Source organism: Gymnoscopelus braueri (genome assembly GCF_963280865.1).
Source record: "Gymnoscopelus braueri genome assembly, chromosome: 15".
In the NCBI taxonomy this organism is placed as follows: Eukaryota; Metazoa; Chordata; class Actinopteri; order Myctophiformes; family Myctophidae; genus Gymnoscopelus; species Gymnoscopelus braueri.
Window position 1 is genome coordinate 37,633,833 of NC_137620.1, and position 19,444 is coordinate 37,653,276.

The 19,444-nt window shown below is 44.5% G+C and overlaps 2 protein-coding genes across 3 annotated transcripts in view; one reads left to right on the top strand and one right to left on the bottom strand.

Moving 5' to 3' along the window:
* Positions 1–662: 662 nt before the first annotated feature.
* On the top strand, positions 663–3,713 carry LOC308101510 (ubiquitin carboxyl-terminal hydrolase 8-like; the record flags this gene model as incomplete). Its single annotated transcript, XM_080450930.1, has 1 exon — positions 663–3,713. The coding sequence occupies one exon, from the start codon at positions 663–665 to the stop codon at positions 3,711–3,713; it is 3,051 nt and encodes a 1,016-aa protein (XP_080307056.1).
* Positions 3,714–12,966: 9,253 nt separating this feature from the next.
* LOC308101908 (nephronectin) overlaps positions 12,967–19,444 on the bottom strand; it is a 16,674-nt gene continuing 10,196 nt past the window's right edge. For both annotated transcript variants that reach the window (XM_080451448.1, XM_080451447.1), the window contains 6 exons: positions 18,450–19,271; positions 16,458–16,529; positions 16,157–16,255; positions 15,366–15,552; positions 14,873–14,951; positions 12,967–14,605 (listed from right to left, as the gene is read on the bottom strand). In XM_080451448.1, the coding sequence (XP_080307574.1) occupies positions 14,525–14,605; positions 14,873–14,951; positions 15,366–15,552; positions 16,157–16,255; positions 16,458–16,529; positions 18,450–19,271 (1,340 nt within the window). In that variant the 3' untranslated portion in view covers positions 12,967–14,524. The remainder of the gene's footprint in view (positions 14,606–14,872; positions 14,952–15,365; positions 15,553–16,156; positions 16,256–16,457; positions 16,530–18,449; positions 19,272–19,444) is intronic.

The following is a 19,444-nucleotide window of genomic DNA, read 5'->3' on the forward strand; positions in this document are numbered from 1 at the left end:
TTTTTTTAATCAACTTTTTTAATTGTTTGTTTTGTTTACTTTTTTCTCGTTGTATTGCGCACCTCCACTGCTGGCATGAAAGTCCACAAAGACCGCCCAATCACAGTGAGCTTCAGGGGTCAGCTGATCCCATACACCAATCACAGTCTCCACTAAAGTGGACAGTAAGGTGGTTTATTACGTCAATGACAAATGGCAACTGTAGCACAGATCAATGGTTTTCAAGTGGGGTGATAAATGATCAAGTCAGGAATCAAATGGAACCTTACGGATCTGTTACTGTGAGAGTGTGAGTGCAAATGGACCCAATTGTACATTGTCATAGTTATGGGGTCTGTGGTCTATTGTATATCAAAGTGGGGGTCCCAGAAGTTAAAGAGGGAACACACACCCTTATTAGATCCCATCTTGTTTTTTATGCTACGTCATCAAATATGTCATCAGTGATGTCTTAATGACGTCAGACTTCTTCTGATATCTCAGTCTACATTATGTGACATTGGGGCCTATATCCTTATTTGTTCCAGGACGTCTGGCAATCAGGGGTCGGCTGTTAAACAAAGTAGCTGAACAAGTGTACGCAACAAAGCTAGAGAACACCATAAGAGCATGTGAACATCAGAGTACTTGCTTGTGAGCTTTGCCTGAACATACTCATGAAGATGGTTGCATTGCTTGGGGTCAAAGAGCTTCAAAGAAAATCTCTGCGAGACCTCAGGAAACTGTCTGACGTCGAACCAGAACAGAAAATCCCCACCAGAACCTATGCCCAGAGTGCCGTTAAAGTCTTTCAGTCAGCAGAGGAGTGTCGCTTGGACAGAGATGAGGAGAAGGCGTATGTCATGTATATGAAATACCTAAATGTATTTGACATCATTAAACAGAGACCAGACTACAAGGAAGACGAGGACTTTTATCTGTCCCTACTGGGTCCAAGAAATCAAAAGAAAGCCATCGAAGAGGCAGAGAAGCTCAAGAAAAGCCTCAAACTCAGGTATGAGGAGGCCGAGGTTAGGAGGAAGCTTGAGGAGGAAGAGAGACAAGAGGAAAGGAAAAAGAGGGAGGATATGTCTGAGAAAGAAGGACCCTCAGCGAACACAAAGGACAAGAAGGGAGAGCTGACAGAGGTTAAGAATGCACCTGCAGGAGGGATCACTGCAAAGAAACTATTCCAATTGATGAAGAACCAGACTTTTCTCGTCATGGACGCCCGTAGCGTGAATGACTTTGAGGAATCCCACATTCAGATCCCAGGCCAGACCTGCATCATCAGTGTACCTGAAGAGGCCATAAGCCCAGGAATGACTGTAAACCAGATTGAGGCCAATCTTCCGGAAGTCTCCAAAGAACAGTGGAGGAGACGAGGGTTTGTGGACCACATAGTCCTACTGGACTGGTTCAGCTCAGTCACTGATCTGATACTTGGAACCACCTTAAAGAGCCTCAAAGATGCTCTGTACAAGTGGGACAGCTTCACCATCCTTCGCAGTGAGCCCATGGTACTGGAGGGGGGCTATGAGAACTGGCTGCTGTTCTACCCTATGTGCACCACCAACGCTAAAGTCCAGCCTCCTAGACAGAACGTCATCAACACACCCCCTCTGTTAAACCTCAGTTACCCATCCCTCGAGGAAAGGAAGCCAGACGAGCTTGAACCTGAGCGCCAGGCCCCTACAGCCCCTCTGCTGGTGAATGGAGTTGCTGCAGCGGAACAGCCGTCCCCTGAAACATCCATGGGAACAGACAGTCTGCCAAAACCATTTGACGCCTATGGATACCTATCCATAGTACCTGACAATGGTAAACCTAGCCTGTCAGTCATCACAGCCAAGGCCATCCCACTGTTTGACCGTACCACTAAGCCATTGGATGATACTAAACCAAACCAGAATGGCTCAGCCAAGAACCTGGCCCAGAATGGCAGAGTCATTCCTGATCGCTCGGTCAAACCACCGGCCAGCAGCTCCCTGTCGGAGGATGCCGCTGCTGTGATGGAGAATGCCAGGCAGGAGCAGGAGAAGCGCACGCAGGAGTGCTGCACCGAAGAGGAGAGGGGAGAGAAGGAACGGTTCCAGAAGGAGGCAAACTGTGAGAATGTGACAGAAGAGGATGAGACACACCAGGAAAGGAAGAGGCCTCAGTGGCAGAAGGCTGACGAGAAGGGAAGTAGAGTGAAAGAGCAACGCTCAGACATGCCACTGGACTCGCCTGCTCCCAACCACATTATGGGTGAAATTGAGACGGAGGACTTAACCAGAGCCAGGAAAAAGGTCATGGGCAGAAGCGTTCCAGGTTTGGCTCCAGGTTGGACTAAGTTCCTGGACTCTGTGACGGGTACATACCGATTCTACCACTCCCCATCTAACATCGTCCATCTCTTCCCTCCTGAGGGCCATGATCCCCAGATGCACCCCTCCACGCCACTCTCAGCTAAACAGAAACAGCCGCATCCAGCGGGGGAGTCAGACACCACCCGTGATATCAGCCAAGATCAGAGGGAGGAGGCGCAGAGGAAGGAAGCTATCACCACCCCAGCTACCATACCCACCATCAACAGAGAAACCAAACCTGCCAGCATTAAAGTCCTTCCCAATTTGAAGATTGTCCAGCCATCGAATGCCAAAATCCCCAACCTAAATCCTATATATGGAGGCAAGGGTGCATCAATGACGGGGCTAAAAAATCTGGGCAACACATGTTATATGAACTCCATCCTTCAGTGTCTGTGCAGCACTGGCGCCATGGCCGAATACTTCAACAAGGACTTCTACAAGGAGGACATCAACGAGGCCAATATCTTGGGCCATAAGGGGGAGGTGGCGGAGGAGTTTGGCGAGATCATGAAAGCCCTCTGGTCGGGTCAGTATAAGTGCATCAGCCCCCTGGACTTCAAGAACACCATAGGCAAGATAAATAACCAGTTCTACGGTTACGAACAGCAGGACTCACAAGAGCTGCTGCTCTTCCTGATGGACCTCCTCCATGAGGACCTCAATAAGGCAGATAACAGAAAGCGCTACAAGGAGGAGGACACCGACCATCTGGACGACCAGAGTGCTGCGGACCTGGCCTGGGTCAAACACAAGCTGCTCAACGAGTCCATCATCGTGGCACTGTTCCAGGGTCAGTTCAAGTCCACCGTGCAATGTCTCACCTGCCACCGCAAGTCACGCACCTTCGAGACCTTCATGTACCTGTCGCTGCCCCTGGCCTCCGCCAGCGATTGCACGCTCCAGGACTGTCTCCAGATGTTCTCCCAGGAGGAGCGCCTGACCCTCAATAACAAGGTGTTCTGCGGGCACTGCAAGGCCCACCGAGAGTCCACCAAGAAGCTGGAGATCTGGAAGGTCCCTCCCATTCTCCTGGTGCACCTGAAACGCTTCTCCTACGAAGGCCCGAGGAAGCAGAAGCTGCAGACGTCGGTCGACTTCCCTCTCGACAGCCTAGACCTGTCGCGGTACGTCATCGGACCCGCGCAGAGCCTCAGGAGATACAGCCTGTACGGCGTGTCAAACCACTACGGGGGGCTGGACGGCGGCCATTACACGGCTTACTGTAAGAACAGTCTCAAACAAAGCTGGTTCAAGTTTGACGACGACGAAGTGACCAGCATCTCCACTCCCTCGGTCAAGTCCCCGGCCGCCTACATCTTGTTCTACTCGGCTCTCTCGTGGGCGAAGGACACGCCGGCTGTGCCGGTGCAGCAGAGCTGAATGCTGTAGGCTGTTTCTAACGCAGTTATGCGGGCACCGGAGGTGTTTTTTTCCATGCGATTAATTCGCCTGAAGATAGTCTTGACATGATAGAGAACTTCATCTGGCCTGGACTGACAACATCAGGATACAAAAGGGCAAGGTGTTTTATTTACAAAATGACCAAATTATAATTAAAAATACAACTTTTTTTTGTGCAGCCATCATGGCATGACAATTGATTGAGTTGAATATGTATGATGGTGATTGATTGATTGAAAATTGTATTAGGCAAAAGAATGTAAAACAACACAGTTACATTTATAATACTTGTGTCTAAAAGGTCCGACCAAAAAAGTCCTTGCGGACTTGTTTCCGTTGGGGTCCTTGAATTAATTTCATAGACATATAGTAGCAACCAAACAGTTCAAATCAACACCATTTGAACCATTTAGCTTCTCACATTGTTCTAATCAAACAAACAGTCTGTCTGCCTGCCTGCCTGCCTGCCTGCCTGCCTGCCTGCCTGCCTGCCTGCCTGCCTACTATTCCAGTGTCTTGATCAAACAGTGACACCCAAACTAATGATGGCACAAATCTGTGCCTGGTGGTGTAAGGTGAAACCTCTGCATATAGTCCATTTTCTTCACAGGCCACGTCTATTAAGTCACCAGAACAACATACTAAAAGTCCTAAGAAATCTTGGTTGTGAAAATATGTTTAATTGGTATCAATTCAAAATGGCCGCCAATGATTGTCAAAAAGCCATATAAAATGATGGTGAGTTAAATTTTTATTCGTCTGAGATTTCTTAAGTAATAGTATCAATACTGCCATGTAGAAATACCCTGTTACAAGTAAAAGTCCCAAGTTCAAAATTGACTTGTTTCACAAGTTTTTAAATGTATTAAAATATTTTGGAAATAGCAGATCTACAAGCTCACAATGCGTCACACAATGCATTGTGAGCTTGTAGATCGGCTATTTTCAAATGGCCGAAATGTATATAGGGGCTGAAGTGGTTAATGTGTGTTTTGTAATAATAATTTAAAAAATTGTATTGTGACATCATATCCCGTCGTTTGTGTACTATGTCCCTTTTCGCCAGACCCAGGGGGTCAGGCCTACATGAGGCTTTGTCGGTCCCCTTTTCATCCATATATGGACGAAAAGGGGGTCAGGCCTACATGAGGCTTTGTCGGTCCCCTTTTCATCCATATATGGACGAAAACGTTTTCTTACATGTCCCTCTTTTTGATTGGCCAAGCTTAGCGTGACATAGTGCTCTGATCTTCAGATTTCAACCACTAGGGGTCTGGCAGTGCTCCGAGGAGCACTTTTTCTAGTTGTATTGTGTCTTTTATTGTGTCCTATAATAATCTACTTCTGTGAATTATTCTGTGCTGTTTGCTACTGTGTACATATATATATACCTGCTGAGACCACGATAATCTCCCTTGGGATACATTTTCTTAGTGGTTATTCTAGCAATGGCATGTTTGATTAATTGAATAATCTAGTTATTAAAGATCATTTTTATTTATTTATCTTTTAATTGTTGAGTTGTTGAGCCTATTTTTGTTGCCTATAATGACATGCAAAAAATAGTGATTGATTATCAAAATGTATTATTTTATTAAGTTAATAATAATAATAATAATAATTAATATTTTAATAATCAATTAAATTGATTATAGTTTGATTAACTGTAACGTTGCACCTCTAATCTAATCTAATCTAACAATTACAAGCTCTGTTGGTTGTCTCTGTCTGTCTGCCTGTCCGTCCGTCTGCCCATCTGTCCGTCTCTCCAGTGTTTTAGTTTTCTTTAGAGGGTCATGCCATATTTTCTTTTCCTGTTGGAAGTCATGGCTTCCAGTTCCCACCTGATGTTGTGTGGGAGTCCCGCCTGATCCAGACCGTGCTGAATAACTGCCACCTTGCATAACGTCTTTAGACTCGGACTCAAGTCCAAGATGTACAGGTGATCGGACTTGCAGCGGTTTCCTCCAAAGAGGACGACACGATCTCCCACCGTGCAACACGACACCGTAGAGATCCTGCACGGGCCTTTCCCCCTGGGCTCAACCTTCCTCCACAAGAGGGTCTCCGAATTGAATTTCCACAGATCGTTCATGGTGCGGCCTAGGCTGTGGCCACCGAATATGTACAGCTCTCCATTGTGGGCAAAGGGCGAATGACACCTAATTCCTGGACGGTACTGAGAAGAAATGCTCCGCCAGCTGTACTTCTCTGTGTCAAACATTCTGATGCCATAGGGGTGTTGCCAAAACACTCTTCCCCCAAACACAAACATCTTTGTCCCGATGATGGTGGCAGAGTGACCTTCCCGAAACGGTGATGGAGTGCTGGTGTTAATTAAAGACCAGACCATTGTGACGGTGTCCAACTTGTAGATGCAATTAGTGTGCTTTAACCACTTAGTTAGTCCCCCATAGATATACATGACCTTCCCCAAGACACAGGCCGAGTGCCTGGTCCTCGCGTCCGGACACGTTCCAGAAACATCAGGCTTGAACCATCCGTGGGTGTCGACATCGAATGCATAAAGCACGTTGCAGTGAGGATTCCCTCCCCAGACATAGATGCAATTGTCTATGAGCACAGCTGTGTGGTTGTAGGGCCTTGTAGGAATAGCCTCGAGGGGACATTTTCCTCCTCCAGTCGTCACTGGGGGACACTTCATCCAGCGCAAGTACAGTGTGTGGAAGACACGTACCTCGATCCGGTGGTCCACGGGACAAGGTGACATGGTGTACACCTTGTCACCTACTGCCACAGCAACCAAGCTTTGTTTCCCTGGTACGCCTTTCTTGTGCACCGTCCAGGACATGTCTGTCTGTCTGTCTGTCTGTCTGTCTGTCTGTCTGTCTGTCTGTCTGTCTGTCTGTCTGTCTGTCTGTCTGTCTGTCTGTCTGTCTGTCTGTCTGTCTGTCTGTCTGTCTGTCTGTCTGTCTGTCTGTCTGTCTGTCTGTCTGTCTGTCTGTCTGTCTGTCTGTCTGTCTGTCTGTCTGTCTGTCTGTCTGTCTTTCTTTCTTTCTTTCTTTTCCTGTCCTCCTACCCGTCTCTCTGCCCGCCCGTCCCTCTGTCTATACGTCCGTCCGTCCGTCCGTCCGTCTGCCCGTCTGTCTCAACTTTCTACAGTAATCTTCCCACGACTGCAACACCTTAAATAAGCTGTTGTGACGTCACACATACAACCTAGATCGTTACCATGCAGATGCAGGCCTAACAATGCCTATTTGTGCAGACGTGCTGATCTGCACACATTTCACTTACAGTTTTTCTGCACACTTCCTGAAACGGTCACCCGTTTTCTCAAAACTTTAAACACAAAGTCACATCTTTAAACCACTGTTTCTCAACGTCGGGTCCGGGAACCACCAGGGGTCCACATGGACCCTTACAGGTCTCTGGACCAAACTTTGAGAAGCACTGCATGGTCAAGATGTAGGTTTGTAGGCTACTGTATCTATACTGCAGGGATGTGATGTGTGCATGTTGCACAAAGTATAAAAGTTGTTTAAGAGCTGAAATGGCTTTTGTGTTATCATTTCTAGTGTAACATGGCATGCTGGGTACTTTTCAGCCAAACACTAGAAGTACCTCAGACGAAAACCTATTTCTGTTTTATAACCATTACTGATGCTATAAGATGAGGTGTTTTGGTATGAAAACACACATTTTATATTTAACCACATATCCTATACCATAACAAAACTACATGTCTGACATTTTTAACAAACCAAACTTGAAAATAAGTTGATAATTCAACTGAATAATTCAGTTGATTTATTTTTAATTGTGGAAAGAAAGACATCCTGCTTGAGTGGACATACTGTCACACAAAGCTTGCAGATCTGCTATTTTAGATAATAGTTTAAAAAAAAAAGAAATTGAGTAAAAGTGTTTAAACTGATCATGATACTATACTAACTCATTTAGCTGAGGACCCTCTGGAATCCCCTCAAGGGCTCCTCCACTTTGAGAACTACTGCAGAAGATTGTGCACATGTTCTACCTACTCTTAACAAACACTAGATGACACCATTGAGCTACATAGCAGGATCTTCTTGTGTGGAGGTAGAGGACAAAGGTCATGGAAAGTAAGTATCATGTATGACGTCGCTAAATGAGATATTTTGTTTTGTTAAAATGGATGATGAATAATGCTATATTATTACAGTAATCATTGCTATAGAGCAGTGGGATATTTCACTTTAAAACATGTTTGGGGTAATTTTAATTTTAGTTTGAATGACTATGAACGGGGCGTGTCTGATAAAATGAATATCAAATATCTAAATACTGAATCAAGCAACTTTGAAAGTGAAATATCCCTTTAATTTGAAAGGCCCCCAGTTTTAGTATACATAAATGTATTTACGCCACAGACTCTGTCTGTCCAGTCTTTAATATAATAGGAAAAAAAACATCAGGTCAGGATACCAATTTAATCCAATCAAGAGTGAGAACTCATACAGGATCAAGTTAAATTGGAGGTGATGAACACAAAAAAAAACTAGAACTAAAGCATTACAAAATGTTATCTAATGAATGGTTCTCTCTCCTGATTGGATGAAATGCGTAACCCACTTGGAAAATGTATTTTCTGTTTATTGAAGAGCTGGAGAGACAGGGAGGTCCATGTTACTGAACAAGCACTCTATAGCAATGATTACCATCACAATATAGAGCTGTTTTATAAAAAATACTTTTAGTTTTAACCAAAAATATTACAGCACCTAGTAGTTCAAATGAATATTAAAAAGTGAGAGACAGGCACAGATAGACAGACTGACTGACTGACTGACTGAGAGAGAGAGAGAGAGAGAGAGAGAGAGAGAGAGAGAGAGAGAGAGAGAGAGAGAGAGAGAGAGAGAGAGAGAGAGAGAGTACTGTATTTATTGCTTTAATTACAGGGTTAACAAGGAGGGTCTGCCCTTAAATCATTAACAACAGCTGTCTCACACACACACACACACACACACACACACACACACACACACACACACACACACACACACACACACACACACACACACACTCACTCACTCACTCACTCACTCACACACACACACACACACACACACACACACACACACACACACACACACACACACACACACACACACACATGCACGCACCTATAAACTGAGGAATCTATTCAAACTACCAATCATCTCCCTGCCCCTCCACCTCTCACATCCCCTCTCTCTCTCTCTCTCTCTAAAAGCAGGTGTTACAACACCATCTACTCCTCCCATCTCTCCGTGGATGTTTTGATAGACTTAACAGCTGAGACATTAGACTTCATCTGGACACAAAGCAACCACAACACACAGCTCAAAACAGACACTGAATGACTGCTCAAAGTAGCACCTGTTTCCACCTTGTCTTCATAATGTAATTGGTCCTCACTAATGCTCATTATACGATGGCACCATTTCATTGGTGGGCTGTGCACAGTTCAGAAACCTGTCTACCAGTGCCATCATCAATGGGAATTAAATAAATGGGGATTTATTTATTCATCTTCCCTCATGGTCTGGGTCACCCCCGGCCGACTGACTAGAAGGCTGATATTTCATGGTCTGTGTTACCCCGACCGATTGACTAGTATTCTGTTATTTACTGTATGTATACAGTAAACTGGTGCTGTAAAACTGTGCCCCACACCAAACATCCGGTTACAAGGTTATGTGTTACAACTGTATGCATTTACCTAGTTATTAGTTTGTCATCTGTTATGTTATTTAAGTTTTCGTTTTTCGTTTTAGTACTTGTTTTCCCTTTACTTAGTTCTTGTCATAATTCAATGTTTGTCTTGTTGACAGTATGGACATGGGATGGGGAGAAAATAGAAAAGGGGGGGGGGGGGGTAAAGAAAACATATTTATGTTTGTCTTTCTATTTTGACGGTGTATACAAACCCCCTTTTCTGTAATAAATACATTACAGAAATGGGGATTCCAAGCTAATATAAACTACAGCATTTCCCTTTCCTGGAATGTTATCATGAAGTGGTTGTATTTATAGTCTCCCTGCTCATCTATTGAGACATTTAGATCCTGTGTCTGGTCTGATACGACTGGTTGACAAGTGGTAGAGACCCACTGCCTGAGGGTCAAATCTAAATTTCTCCCCAGAGCAAGCAGCCATGCAGGCTCTATTAGTTCAGTGTTAAAAATGTCAGTACTTGCACAGGAGACCAGGGTTCACATCAGAGGCAGAACAGGAATGTTACAGAGGGTAGGGTCTTCATGTTTAATATGTTATATAAAGATCTCATAACTTCCAGCAACCTGATCATCTAAACAACTCTCTCTCTCTCTCTCTCTCTCTCTCTCTCTCTCTCTCTCTCTCTCTCTCTCTCTCTCTCTCTCTCTCTCTCTCTCTCTCTCCTCTCTCTCTCTCTCCAGCCCCAGGCAGTGTGAGTGTTGAAGTGGTGTCAGGGGTCGGAGGTCAGAGGTTAGGTATGGGGGTGGGGCCTGTACACCTGCACCCGTCTCACCTCCTCTTCCTGTCTGTTACCTCTGCTGAGCTCCTCCTGACACACTGCAGAGCGTCTCACCTCCTCTTCCTGTCTGTTATCTTGTCTGTTACCTCTGCTGAGCTCCTCCTGACACTCTGCATAGCGTCTCACCTCCTCTTCCTGTCTGCTACCTCTGCTGAGCTCCTGACACACTGCATAGCGTCTCACCTCCTCTTCCTGTCTGCTACCTCTGCTGAGCTCCTCCTGACACTCTGCATAGCGTCTCACCTCCTCTTCCTGTCTGCTACCTCTGCTGAGCTCCTGACACACTGCATAGCGTCTCACCTCCTCTTCCTGTCACTCCTTCCTGTCTGCTACCTCTGCTGAGCTCCTGACACACTGCATAGCGTCTCACCTCCTCTTCCTGTCTGCTACCTCTGCTGAGCTCCTGACACTCTGCAGAGCGGCAGACGTGTGCGTCATCAAACAAACACTCTCATTGTTTACAACGGCCGTATAGCCACACCGGAGGCGTCAATTGGACAAATTAAAACCTTGTTGACGCGTCTCTCAGGGCTGTCCAATTAGGGAGTTGATGCGTGGCCAGTGGTGGACAGCAACTAAGTACATTTACTTAAGTAATGAGCAGTGGTGGAAAAAGTACTATTTTCTTTTTACTTTAAAGTAAAAGTATTAATACTGCAGTGTAGAAATACTCTGTTACAAGTAAAAGTCGGGTAATCAAAATTTACCTGAGTAAAAGTACAAAAGTATTGGCATCAAAATGTACTAAAGTAAGTAAGTACTCATTATGCAGAATGTCCCATTTCACAAGTTCAACATGTATACAAATCTTTTGAAAATAGCAGATCTACAAGCTCACAATACGTCGCATCGCAGAGATAGTAGGAAAATGAGCTATCCTTCACCCCAAAACCCCATCCTGCACTGATGGCATCTTAATACCCAGAAATAAACCATTGAGCAATATTCCTGGCGTCTCAATCTGTTATATTTCTTGTTTCTCCGAGCTGGGAGTATATTCTCCCATCTCGGGTCACCGTGACTTATTGGCTTCACAGTGATCTTGGCTAACCCGGGGAAGCCATTAGGCACACACTCCCATCGAATCATGGTTGATTAATATTGCAAAGTCATTGTTTACCCAGATTTGTAGCCAATTTCCTGATAAATTAAGTTACAACGACCTGGCGTTTCTCGTAACTGGAAGACGCCATGCAGCTGTGCGTTCCCTAAGGTTGACAGGTACAGCTACATAAACAACTTCAACACTTAAGCCCTATTTCAAATATAGTGAAAATAGCCAGTCTTAAAAGCTCACCACGTGTCAGGGTGGGACGCGTCACACTTTTCACTATATTGAACATTTCTGAACAATTTTTTATTGAATCTGAAAAAGAGCATATAGGCTCGAAACGTCACTCTCTGTAACAATTTAATAAAGTTTGATAAAGGGAGCTATAGTGTGCAGCCAGCAACAGAAGTTTATCTATTTTTCTTGTTTTTTTTCCCCATTGACGCACGTCAGTGTCGCTTTCGGTGTGTCACGACCTTTAGAGCAGTGATACTCAACCTTTTTAATACCAAGGACCCCCAGTTTGATATGCATTAGGCCACAGACCCCCATTCAATATGATTTTTACCTCTAGGACCCCAATCCACACCCAATAAAAACCTACACTTTTGTATTAATTTAACCCTGAGAGTGTACAAATGTAACCAAATGGACCCGTAACAATCAATCATTTAACTGGGGACCACCTGGAACCCCTTCAAGTAGTGGTAGTCCCGTGTTTGTGTAATTGTTAACCAATTATAACTCACTAATTATAATTTGTTGAGCTACTTGTGACACGGCACACAGCAAGCAGACGTGCACGTTGAATTATTTATTTATTCCTTATTCATTTATTCAACATTCTGTTCAAACACAGGCTGATTCAGCCGAGCAAACATCTACTATTACCTCTTGACCAGTGGTATTCAACCTTTTTTCATGCCAAGGACCCCTAAATTGAAATACATTTGGCCGCAGACCCCCATCTGAAAATGTTTTGTGCCAGGGACCCCCAGAAGCGAAGACTTGTTTTAAAAATCAAAATTCAACAAAATTCTTCAAACAAGATTTTTCGAAAATGTTCAAAAATAGCAGATGTACTGTACAAGCAATGTATTATTAACACCTTTTGCTGGGGACCCCTTGGAACCCCCTCAAGGACCACTGGTGGTCCCCAGACCACTGGTTGAGAACCACTGCTCTAGATCACAATCAATAACAACAATAACATCAATAACATTACATCATCAATAAACAAAACTGTACGGCGCTCAGGTGGCGCAACAGTGGTAAAGTGCCTGCCCACCACCGCGGGGGGGCCGGGGGTTCGAATCCACCGCGGTGCGTCCGGCTTTGTCTAGCGTCTATATACGAGCACAATTGACCCGTGTTCGGGGGAGGCAAGCCGGGCGGTGAGGGTCATATTTGTCACTGCAAAACCTCCTATACAGGCTGGGGCGGCACCTGTCATCAGGGAGTGTTGGGCGGGAGGTGTAGGACGGAGGCTCTACGTCCTCCCGGTGGGGTCTCCTCACTGGCAGGTGCATGAGTCAATAAGCTACAACAGCAGTGACACACACACATGCGTTTGGGGAGGAATTAATTGGCATAACGACTACATTGGAGAGAAAGTGGGGTAACAAAACAAACTAAGAAAATTAAAAATAACAAAACTGTCCAAATTATACTCAGACACATCATCAATAAAGAAACTGATCAATAGCATTAATGCCAATAAACATAACCAACATCATCAATTAAATTAATACAAATACACATAATCAATAGCATCAATAACATTAATACTAACGCAAACAGTCAATATATAGAACATAATAAATTACGTGTATATTAATACACATAATCAATATATGAAATGGCATATATATGGCAATTACATGATAATCAGTATATAGCATATAATCTATAACATGACATAATCATTGTTCAGTTCCTATCATGTTATTCCTGCATCAAGTAGCATGAACATTGTGATTAATATCAGATATCTGATCAATAATGTTATCCATATTGTCATCAATAAAGTCAATAGTGTTGTGAGATTATTGTCCTACAGACATTTGTTTGTCTGATGGTACAGCCCCCAGTTACCATGGAAACCAACCTTTTGTAACACAATCTTATTAACAACCCCAAACAGCAAGTTCTGATTAATCACTTTGGTTAAAAAAAAAAAAAAAGTGTAAAAATGTAAAATCTAAAAACAACAATATTTCTTATTTCTTTAAGAAATTATTATTTTTATTATTATAAACAGTTAAAAAAAAACGCTAATTCATTGTACGACAATGTATATAGGCCTTAAAGGTTCTATGACATTCATTTTCACATTTTTTATGTTTTTTGGGGGGTTTTATGACCTCAATTACACCCAAAAAAAATGAACATTCAGTGGATTTTCTGTGGTCTGGGGTTTTCTGAATAATTAGGCTGAAAAGTAATCTGAGCTTGGCCCTTCGGCAGTGAGGTCACAGCCGATTAATCCCGCCCACTCTCCTCCTCGCCCCTCCCCTCCCCTATCCTTTCCTTTGGGGGGGGGCGGAGCAGAGGCGATGATTGACAGGCAAAATCCCTCACCAGCGACACCCGCAGGCAAAGATTTCTTTTTCATTGCAGTTGAAAAGGCTTTAGAAATGTGAGAGAAAAACACCTGCCATGGATCAATGGAGTGGAATTTTTTGTTAAAACTTTCTATACACGTTTGAAGGACCATGACAAAGACTTTTAATGTGTGGTAAAACTGAACGTCATGAAACCTTTAAGAAGACAAGACTCCTATCTCTCACATACATAATTATGATTATTTACATTTTATATTTAGGAACATAAATATGTAGTGTTCAAGTGAGTTCCAATGGACAGTGTTGTTGTACGTTTAGTGTTTCTTATAAAGTTTCTTATACTGTTTCTGTTACTAATCAAACATTATTCATTATCGTAATGATTATATATCGTTATATTTGAACTGAAAAATGTGTCTATAGAAATTCAGCAGTCGCAAACATTTGAAGTAAAACTGCTAAACGCAAAATAATATAAAATAAATAAACAGTTTATAAAAATGCATTAACTGTAACTTTAACATACTGTTTTTCTTCTGGAGTGTGTGTGTGTGTGTGTGTGTGTGTGTGTGTGTGTGTGTGTGTGTGTGTGTGTGTGTGTGTGTGCATGAGTGCGTGCGCAACAGGCCTCTCAGAGTGCATGGATTGTGCCTATAACCCCTCCCCTGATGTGATGTCACCGACAGGCTCCTCCCTTAACAGTGATGTCATCAATGGCGATCTGTCCTCGTCCCTTCCTCTCTGCCTTCAACAACACCTACACACACACACACACACACACACACACACACACACACACACACACACACATACCCCCCCCACACACACACACACACACACACACACACACACACACACACACGCACAATGAACCATGAATGAAGGAACTGTCAGAAAGGGATTTCTTGCATTTGTGTGTGCGCGCCTACACGTGTGTGTGTGTGTGTGTGTGTGTGTGTGTGTGTGTGTGTGTGTGTGTGTGTGTGTGTGTGTGTGTGTGTGTGTGTGTGTGTGTGCGTCTTACCTTCTCCACCCCCCACATTGTGACCTGTGTCTGTCTCCACCCATGACTGCCCGTCCGGCTCCAGAGGGCGTGGCCATACCTGCAACAACCAACCACAGTAAGACGTTAAGACGTCATGTTCATCCAATCAGACAAGGACTTGCTACCATCTCAACAGCAGTTTGTTGCTTGGACGTTGTTGGGGTTTGCCAGGTGGATTCTAGGGCATTGCAAGGGTGTGTTATGGATTCTAAGGTGTTTCTAGGGTGTAATTGGTGGATGCAAGGGTGTTAATGTGGTGTTAATGTGGCAGATTCTACTGGGTTGATAGGCTAGTGTGTAGTGGGTAGATTCTAGGGCATTTCTATGGTGTGCTACAGTATGTTGATTCTAGGGAGTTGGTAGGTGGCTACTTGGTGGTTGCCAGATAGTTGTTAAGATGGTTGCTAGGATGATGCAGGCAGTTGCTGGTAACCATGTAACCACCTTTCTGTTTATACTGGAATCATCCTACCTTTGACCACGGCCCCTTTTCCTGATGAACAGCTGGAGCACGCCCACATGGTGGCCCGTCAGCCAATGGGAGAAGGAGAAACACACATCGCTCTGGTTCCAGGCAGGGGCTAGGGTAACAGCCAATCGAGCGCCTCGGATGCTCCGTTGTCCCGCCTTCAACTCAGGGACAGAAAGATACCGCCCACCTGAGAGAGAGAGAGAGAGAGAGAGAGAGAGAGAGAGAGAGAGAGAGAGAGAGAGAGAGAGAGAGAGGGGGGGGGGGGTCAAGTAAAACTTTTATTTAAAAGCTGCTATGTGTGGCCATGTTCAGTAGACATTTGATTGAGTCGTGGCCATCGGTTAATGAGAGTAGATTAAACTTACGTTGCAGGCAATTGAAGCAGCCTTTAAACCGTTAAACCCTGTATACTTTGTTATACGTCAAATAGTGAAAATAGCTGATCTACAAGTTCTTCCCAAAACGTTTACGATCTTTGCCAAATTTGCGTCTGTTATGACATGCCTGGAATAGGGATGCTAGGGTTCAGTTGTTTGACCAATCAGAGCTGCACGTACAACCAGTGGAGCCAGTTGGAAAATCTAACTCTTATTGACACTGTCAGAAGATAACATCATGGCCTTTAATAGCAATCCAGAATCAAGAGGATTTATTTCTACAAGGTACATGCAGTGAAATGTTTGTGGGACATGTTCCACATAGACTGCTAAAACAACAATACAATATGACAGCAAGATCATATTAGTAACAATACTGGATGTAATGAGGTTAAATATAAATGGATGTGTTACCTGTGGGGTTGTGTACGGTCTGCCAGCTTATGTCCCCCTCTCTGTCTGACAGCCAATCACACATGCCTTGCTCAAAGGTACACTGGAGTACACCAGCGGCTGCAACACACACACACACACACACACACACACACACACACACACACACAGTCACACACACAGCAGTCATGAGTTAATGACTCATCGGTAAAACAGCATCTGGCATGAAACAGTTTTGAGTTTGTCAGAGTAAAATTACATTCTGTACACACACACATAAACACATGCGTGCATGCACATGAACGCACACACACATTATTACCTGGGTCGTCAGCTGTGTTTCCTGGTTCGATCTCAAACTCCAACACATGGTTGTGACCCGGCGGGCGAGGTTCTGTAACACAAACACACACACACACACACACACACACACACACACACACACACACACACACACACACACACACACACACACACACACACACACACACAGTAATGATTAATATTAGCTGTCCTGAATTACCTAATGTCCTACACGAGACAAGGTGAAATTATGTATTAAAAACAATACCTACACTGTGTGTCCATACTGCCTGTCTCTACTCCTTCTCAGCTGTCCTACTGTCTGTCTCTCCTACACTATCTCCCTCTCAGCCCTCCAATCTCACTCCAGTCTAAATGGAGGTGTGGAGAAACATCATTGGAAACAGAAGGTGTGAGTGAGCTGCTCACTCACTGGGGCACGGCTAGACTGTGATTGAGTGGTGACAGGACCAGAGTCTGTGTTTTTACGACCAGGTGCTCACCAAAAAATGTTATAAACAAATACGACCCATTATTCACTGCGGTAGTTTAATGTGGACATTATTTACGTGTGCACCTGCTGCTATGGAAGGTTTCCTACCCATGCTGTCTTACCAACCCTTCTATACACCTTTCACTTCAATGAAATCCTGAGAAAACAAACCTGGGATCCAAGTAAACAGGTTACTGGTAATTTGGTAACAGCCTGTTGATGGTTAAGCTTGACTACAGTCCTTACTGGCCTCCCAGCATGCTCACTGAAGCCCCTCCAAATGGTCCAGAATGCTGCAGCACGCCTGGTCTTCAACCAGCCAACATTTTCACAACTCCTTCCTCTTCCACTCCCTTCATGCTTCCGATTGCTGCCTGCACCCATTACAGAACACTGATGCTGGCCTACCAGGCATGGCACCCCTATTACTTCAAGACATGATCCCACCCTACAACCTCTCCCGCTCACTTAGATCAGCTACCACGGTAATGTTGAAGACTTCCCGAAAACACTTCACACGTCCTACACTCTTCTCCCTTCTGGTTCCCAAACTGTGAAACAAACTCCCCATTGCAGTCAGAACTGCAGACTCACTCCATTATTCATCATCCATTTTAGCAAAATAAAATATCACTTAGCACCTTTGATTTGTTAAAGGAGTAGTTCACCCAAAAAATTACTTATTTTCTATCAATTGCACAACCCATGAAGCATTGAATTCATGGAGATTTTTTAGTTTTTGTCGCATTCCTAGGTCAATAATTTGATGACCGGCGGAAAGATGCTAATGTATCCGGTAGGAGACTCAAAGAGTCTCCTTTGAGTCTCCTACCGGAGAGGCAACCGGTCATTAAATTATTGGCTTAGGAATACGACGAAAACGAAACAATCTCCATGAATTTAATGCGTAATGGGGTGTGTAATTGATAGAAAATAAGTCATTTTTTGGGTGAACTACTCCTTTAATCTAAGACTCACCTCTTCACACTCCACCTCACCCCCCCCCCCCTGTACCCCTTCTTGATGCTAGCTGCAGATATACAGTATCTTGGTTACTTGTTCTCACGTTTTTGCTTCTTAGATTTGTTTTTGTTTTTCTCTACCCACAAATGTTAAGAATGTGGTTTAGATAGCATGTTGCTTAGACAGATGATGGGTTCATTATTTATCTGGAATCAAGTTTCCTCTATTATTTACCCTGTTTGACTAGAGTTCATGCTTACTCTAGTCTCTGCTCATTCCGATCTCACTCTTGGATAAGAGTGTCTGCTAAATGCCATTGTTAATTGGTAACAGGCTAGTGGTAACAGGTTACTGGTGTGGTGTGTATGTATGTGTGTGTGTGTGTGTGTGTGTGTGTGTGTGTGTGTGTGTGTGTGTGTGTGTGTGTGTGTGTGTGTGTGTGTGTGTGTGTGTGTTCGTGCGTGCGTGCGTGCGTGCGTGCGTGCGTGCGTGCGTGCGTGCGTGCGTGCGTGCGTGCGTGCGTGCGTGCGTGCGTGCGTGCGTGCGTGTTCTTACTGTGTCCGTCTCCTCTGTCTCTTTGAGTCACGTCCTTGTGGATCCTGTTGTTAATGGTGGTGGTGGGGGGAGGGGGAGGGGCGCTGGTTGCCAAGGAAGTGGTGGTTGGCGGACTGGTGGTGGTCACGGCGACCGCAGTAGTAGTCAGTTGTGTAGTTATTACCGTTGTCGTTGGGGTAGTAGGTTGTGTAGTTTCTGTTGGTTGTGTAGTACTAGCAGCTGTAGTTTGAACAGGCGTTGTAGAAGCAATAGTTGTAGTGATAATAGCAGTAGTTGTCGGAACAGGAGTCGTCTCCAGTTCTGTAGTAGCTGGGCTGGTAGTTGCAGGTATTTCAGTACTAGTTTGTGTTGTTGTAGGTATGGTAGTGGTCGTAGGTGTTGGTGTAGTTGTAGCAGCAGTAGTAGTAGTAGCAGCAGGTGTGGTAGTGCTAGCAGTAGTAGTACTAGGTATAGTGGTACTAGGTGTAGTAGTAATAATTGTAGTACTAGGTGTAGTAGGTGGTGTAGTAGTAGTAGGTGGTGTAGTAGTAGTAGGTGGTGCAGTAGTAGTAGGTGGTGTGGTAGTAGTAGGTGGTGTGGTAGTAGTAGGTGGTGTGGTAGTAGTAGGTGGTGCAGTAGTAGTAGGTGTAGTCATCGTAGTCGTAACTAGTGTGGTTGTTGTTGACGTTGTGGGGATGGCGGTGGTTGTCGTGATAACAGGTTGCCGGGCAGTAGTAGTGGACCTCCTGGTGGTGCGTGTGGTGGTGGTGGGAGTTGTAGTCTTCTTAGGTGGCATGGTTGTAGTTCTGGGTGTATGAGGCTGCACAGTCACCTTGGGTACACCTGCAGAGAGCATGGCCAGGGTCAATGTCATCAATTACTCAGCATGGTTGGTTGTTAACATGCCAACAGTGCAGCCTGAAAACTTGAGGGCACAGTCAGACAAACGGTTCAGAGGCGTCAGCGTACCGTTCACTTCCACTTTTTAAAAACATACATTTTTGAAGTAAGTTTCT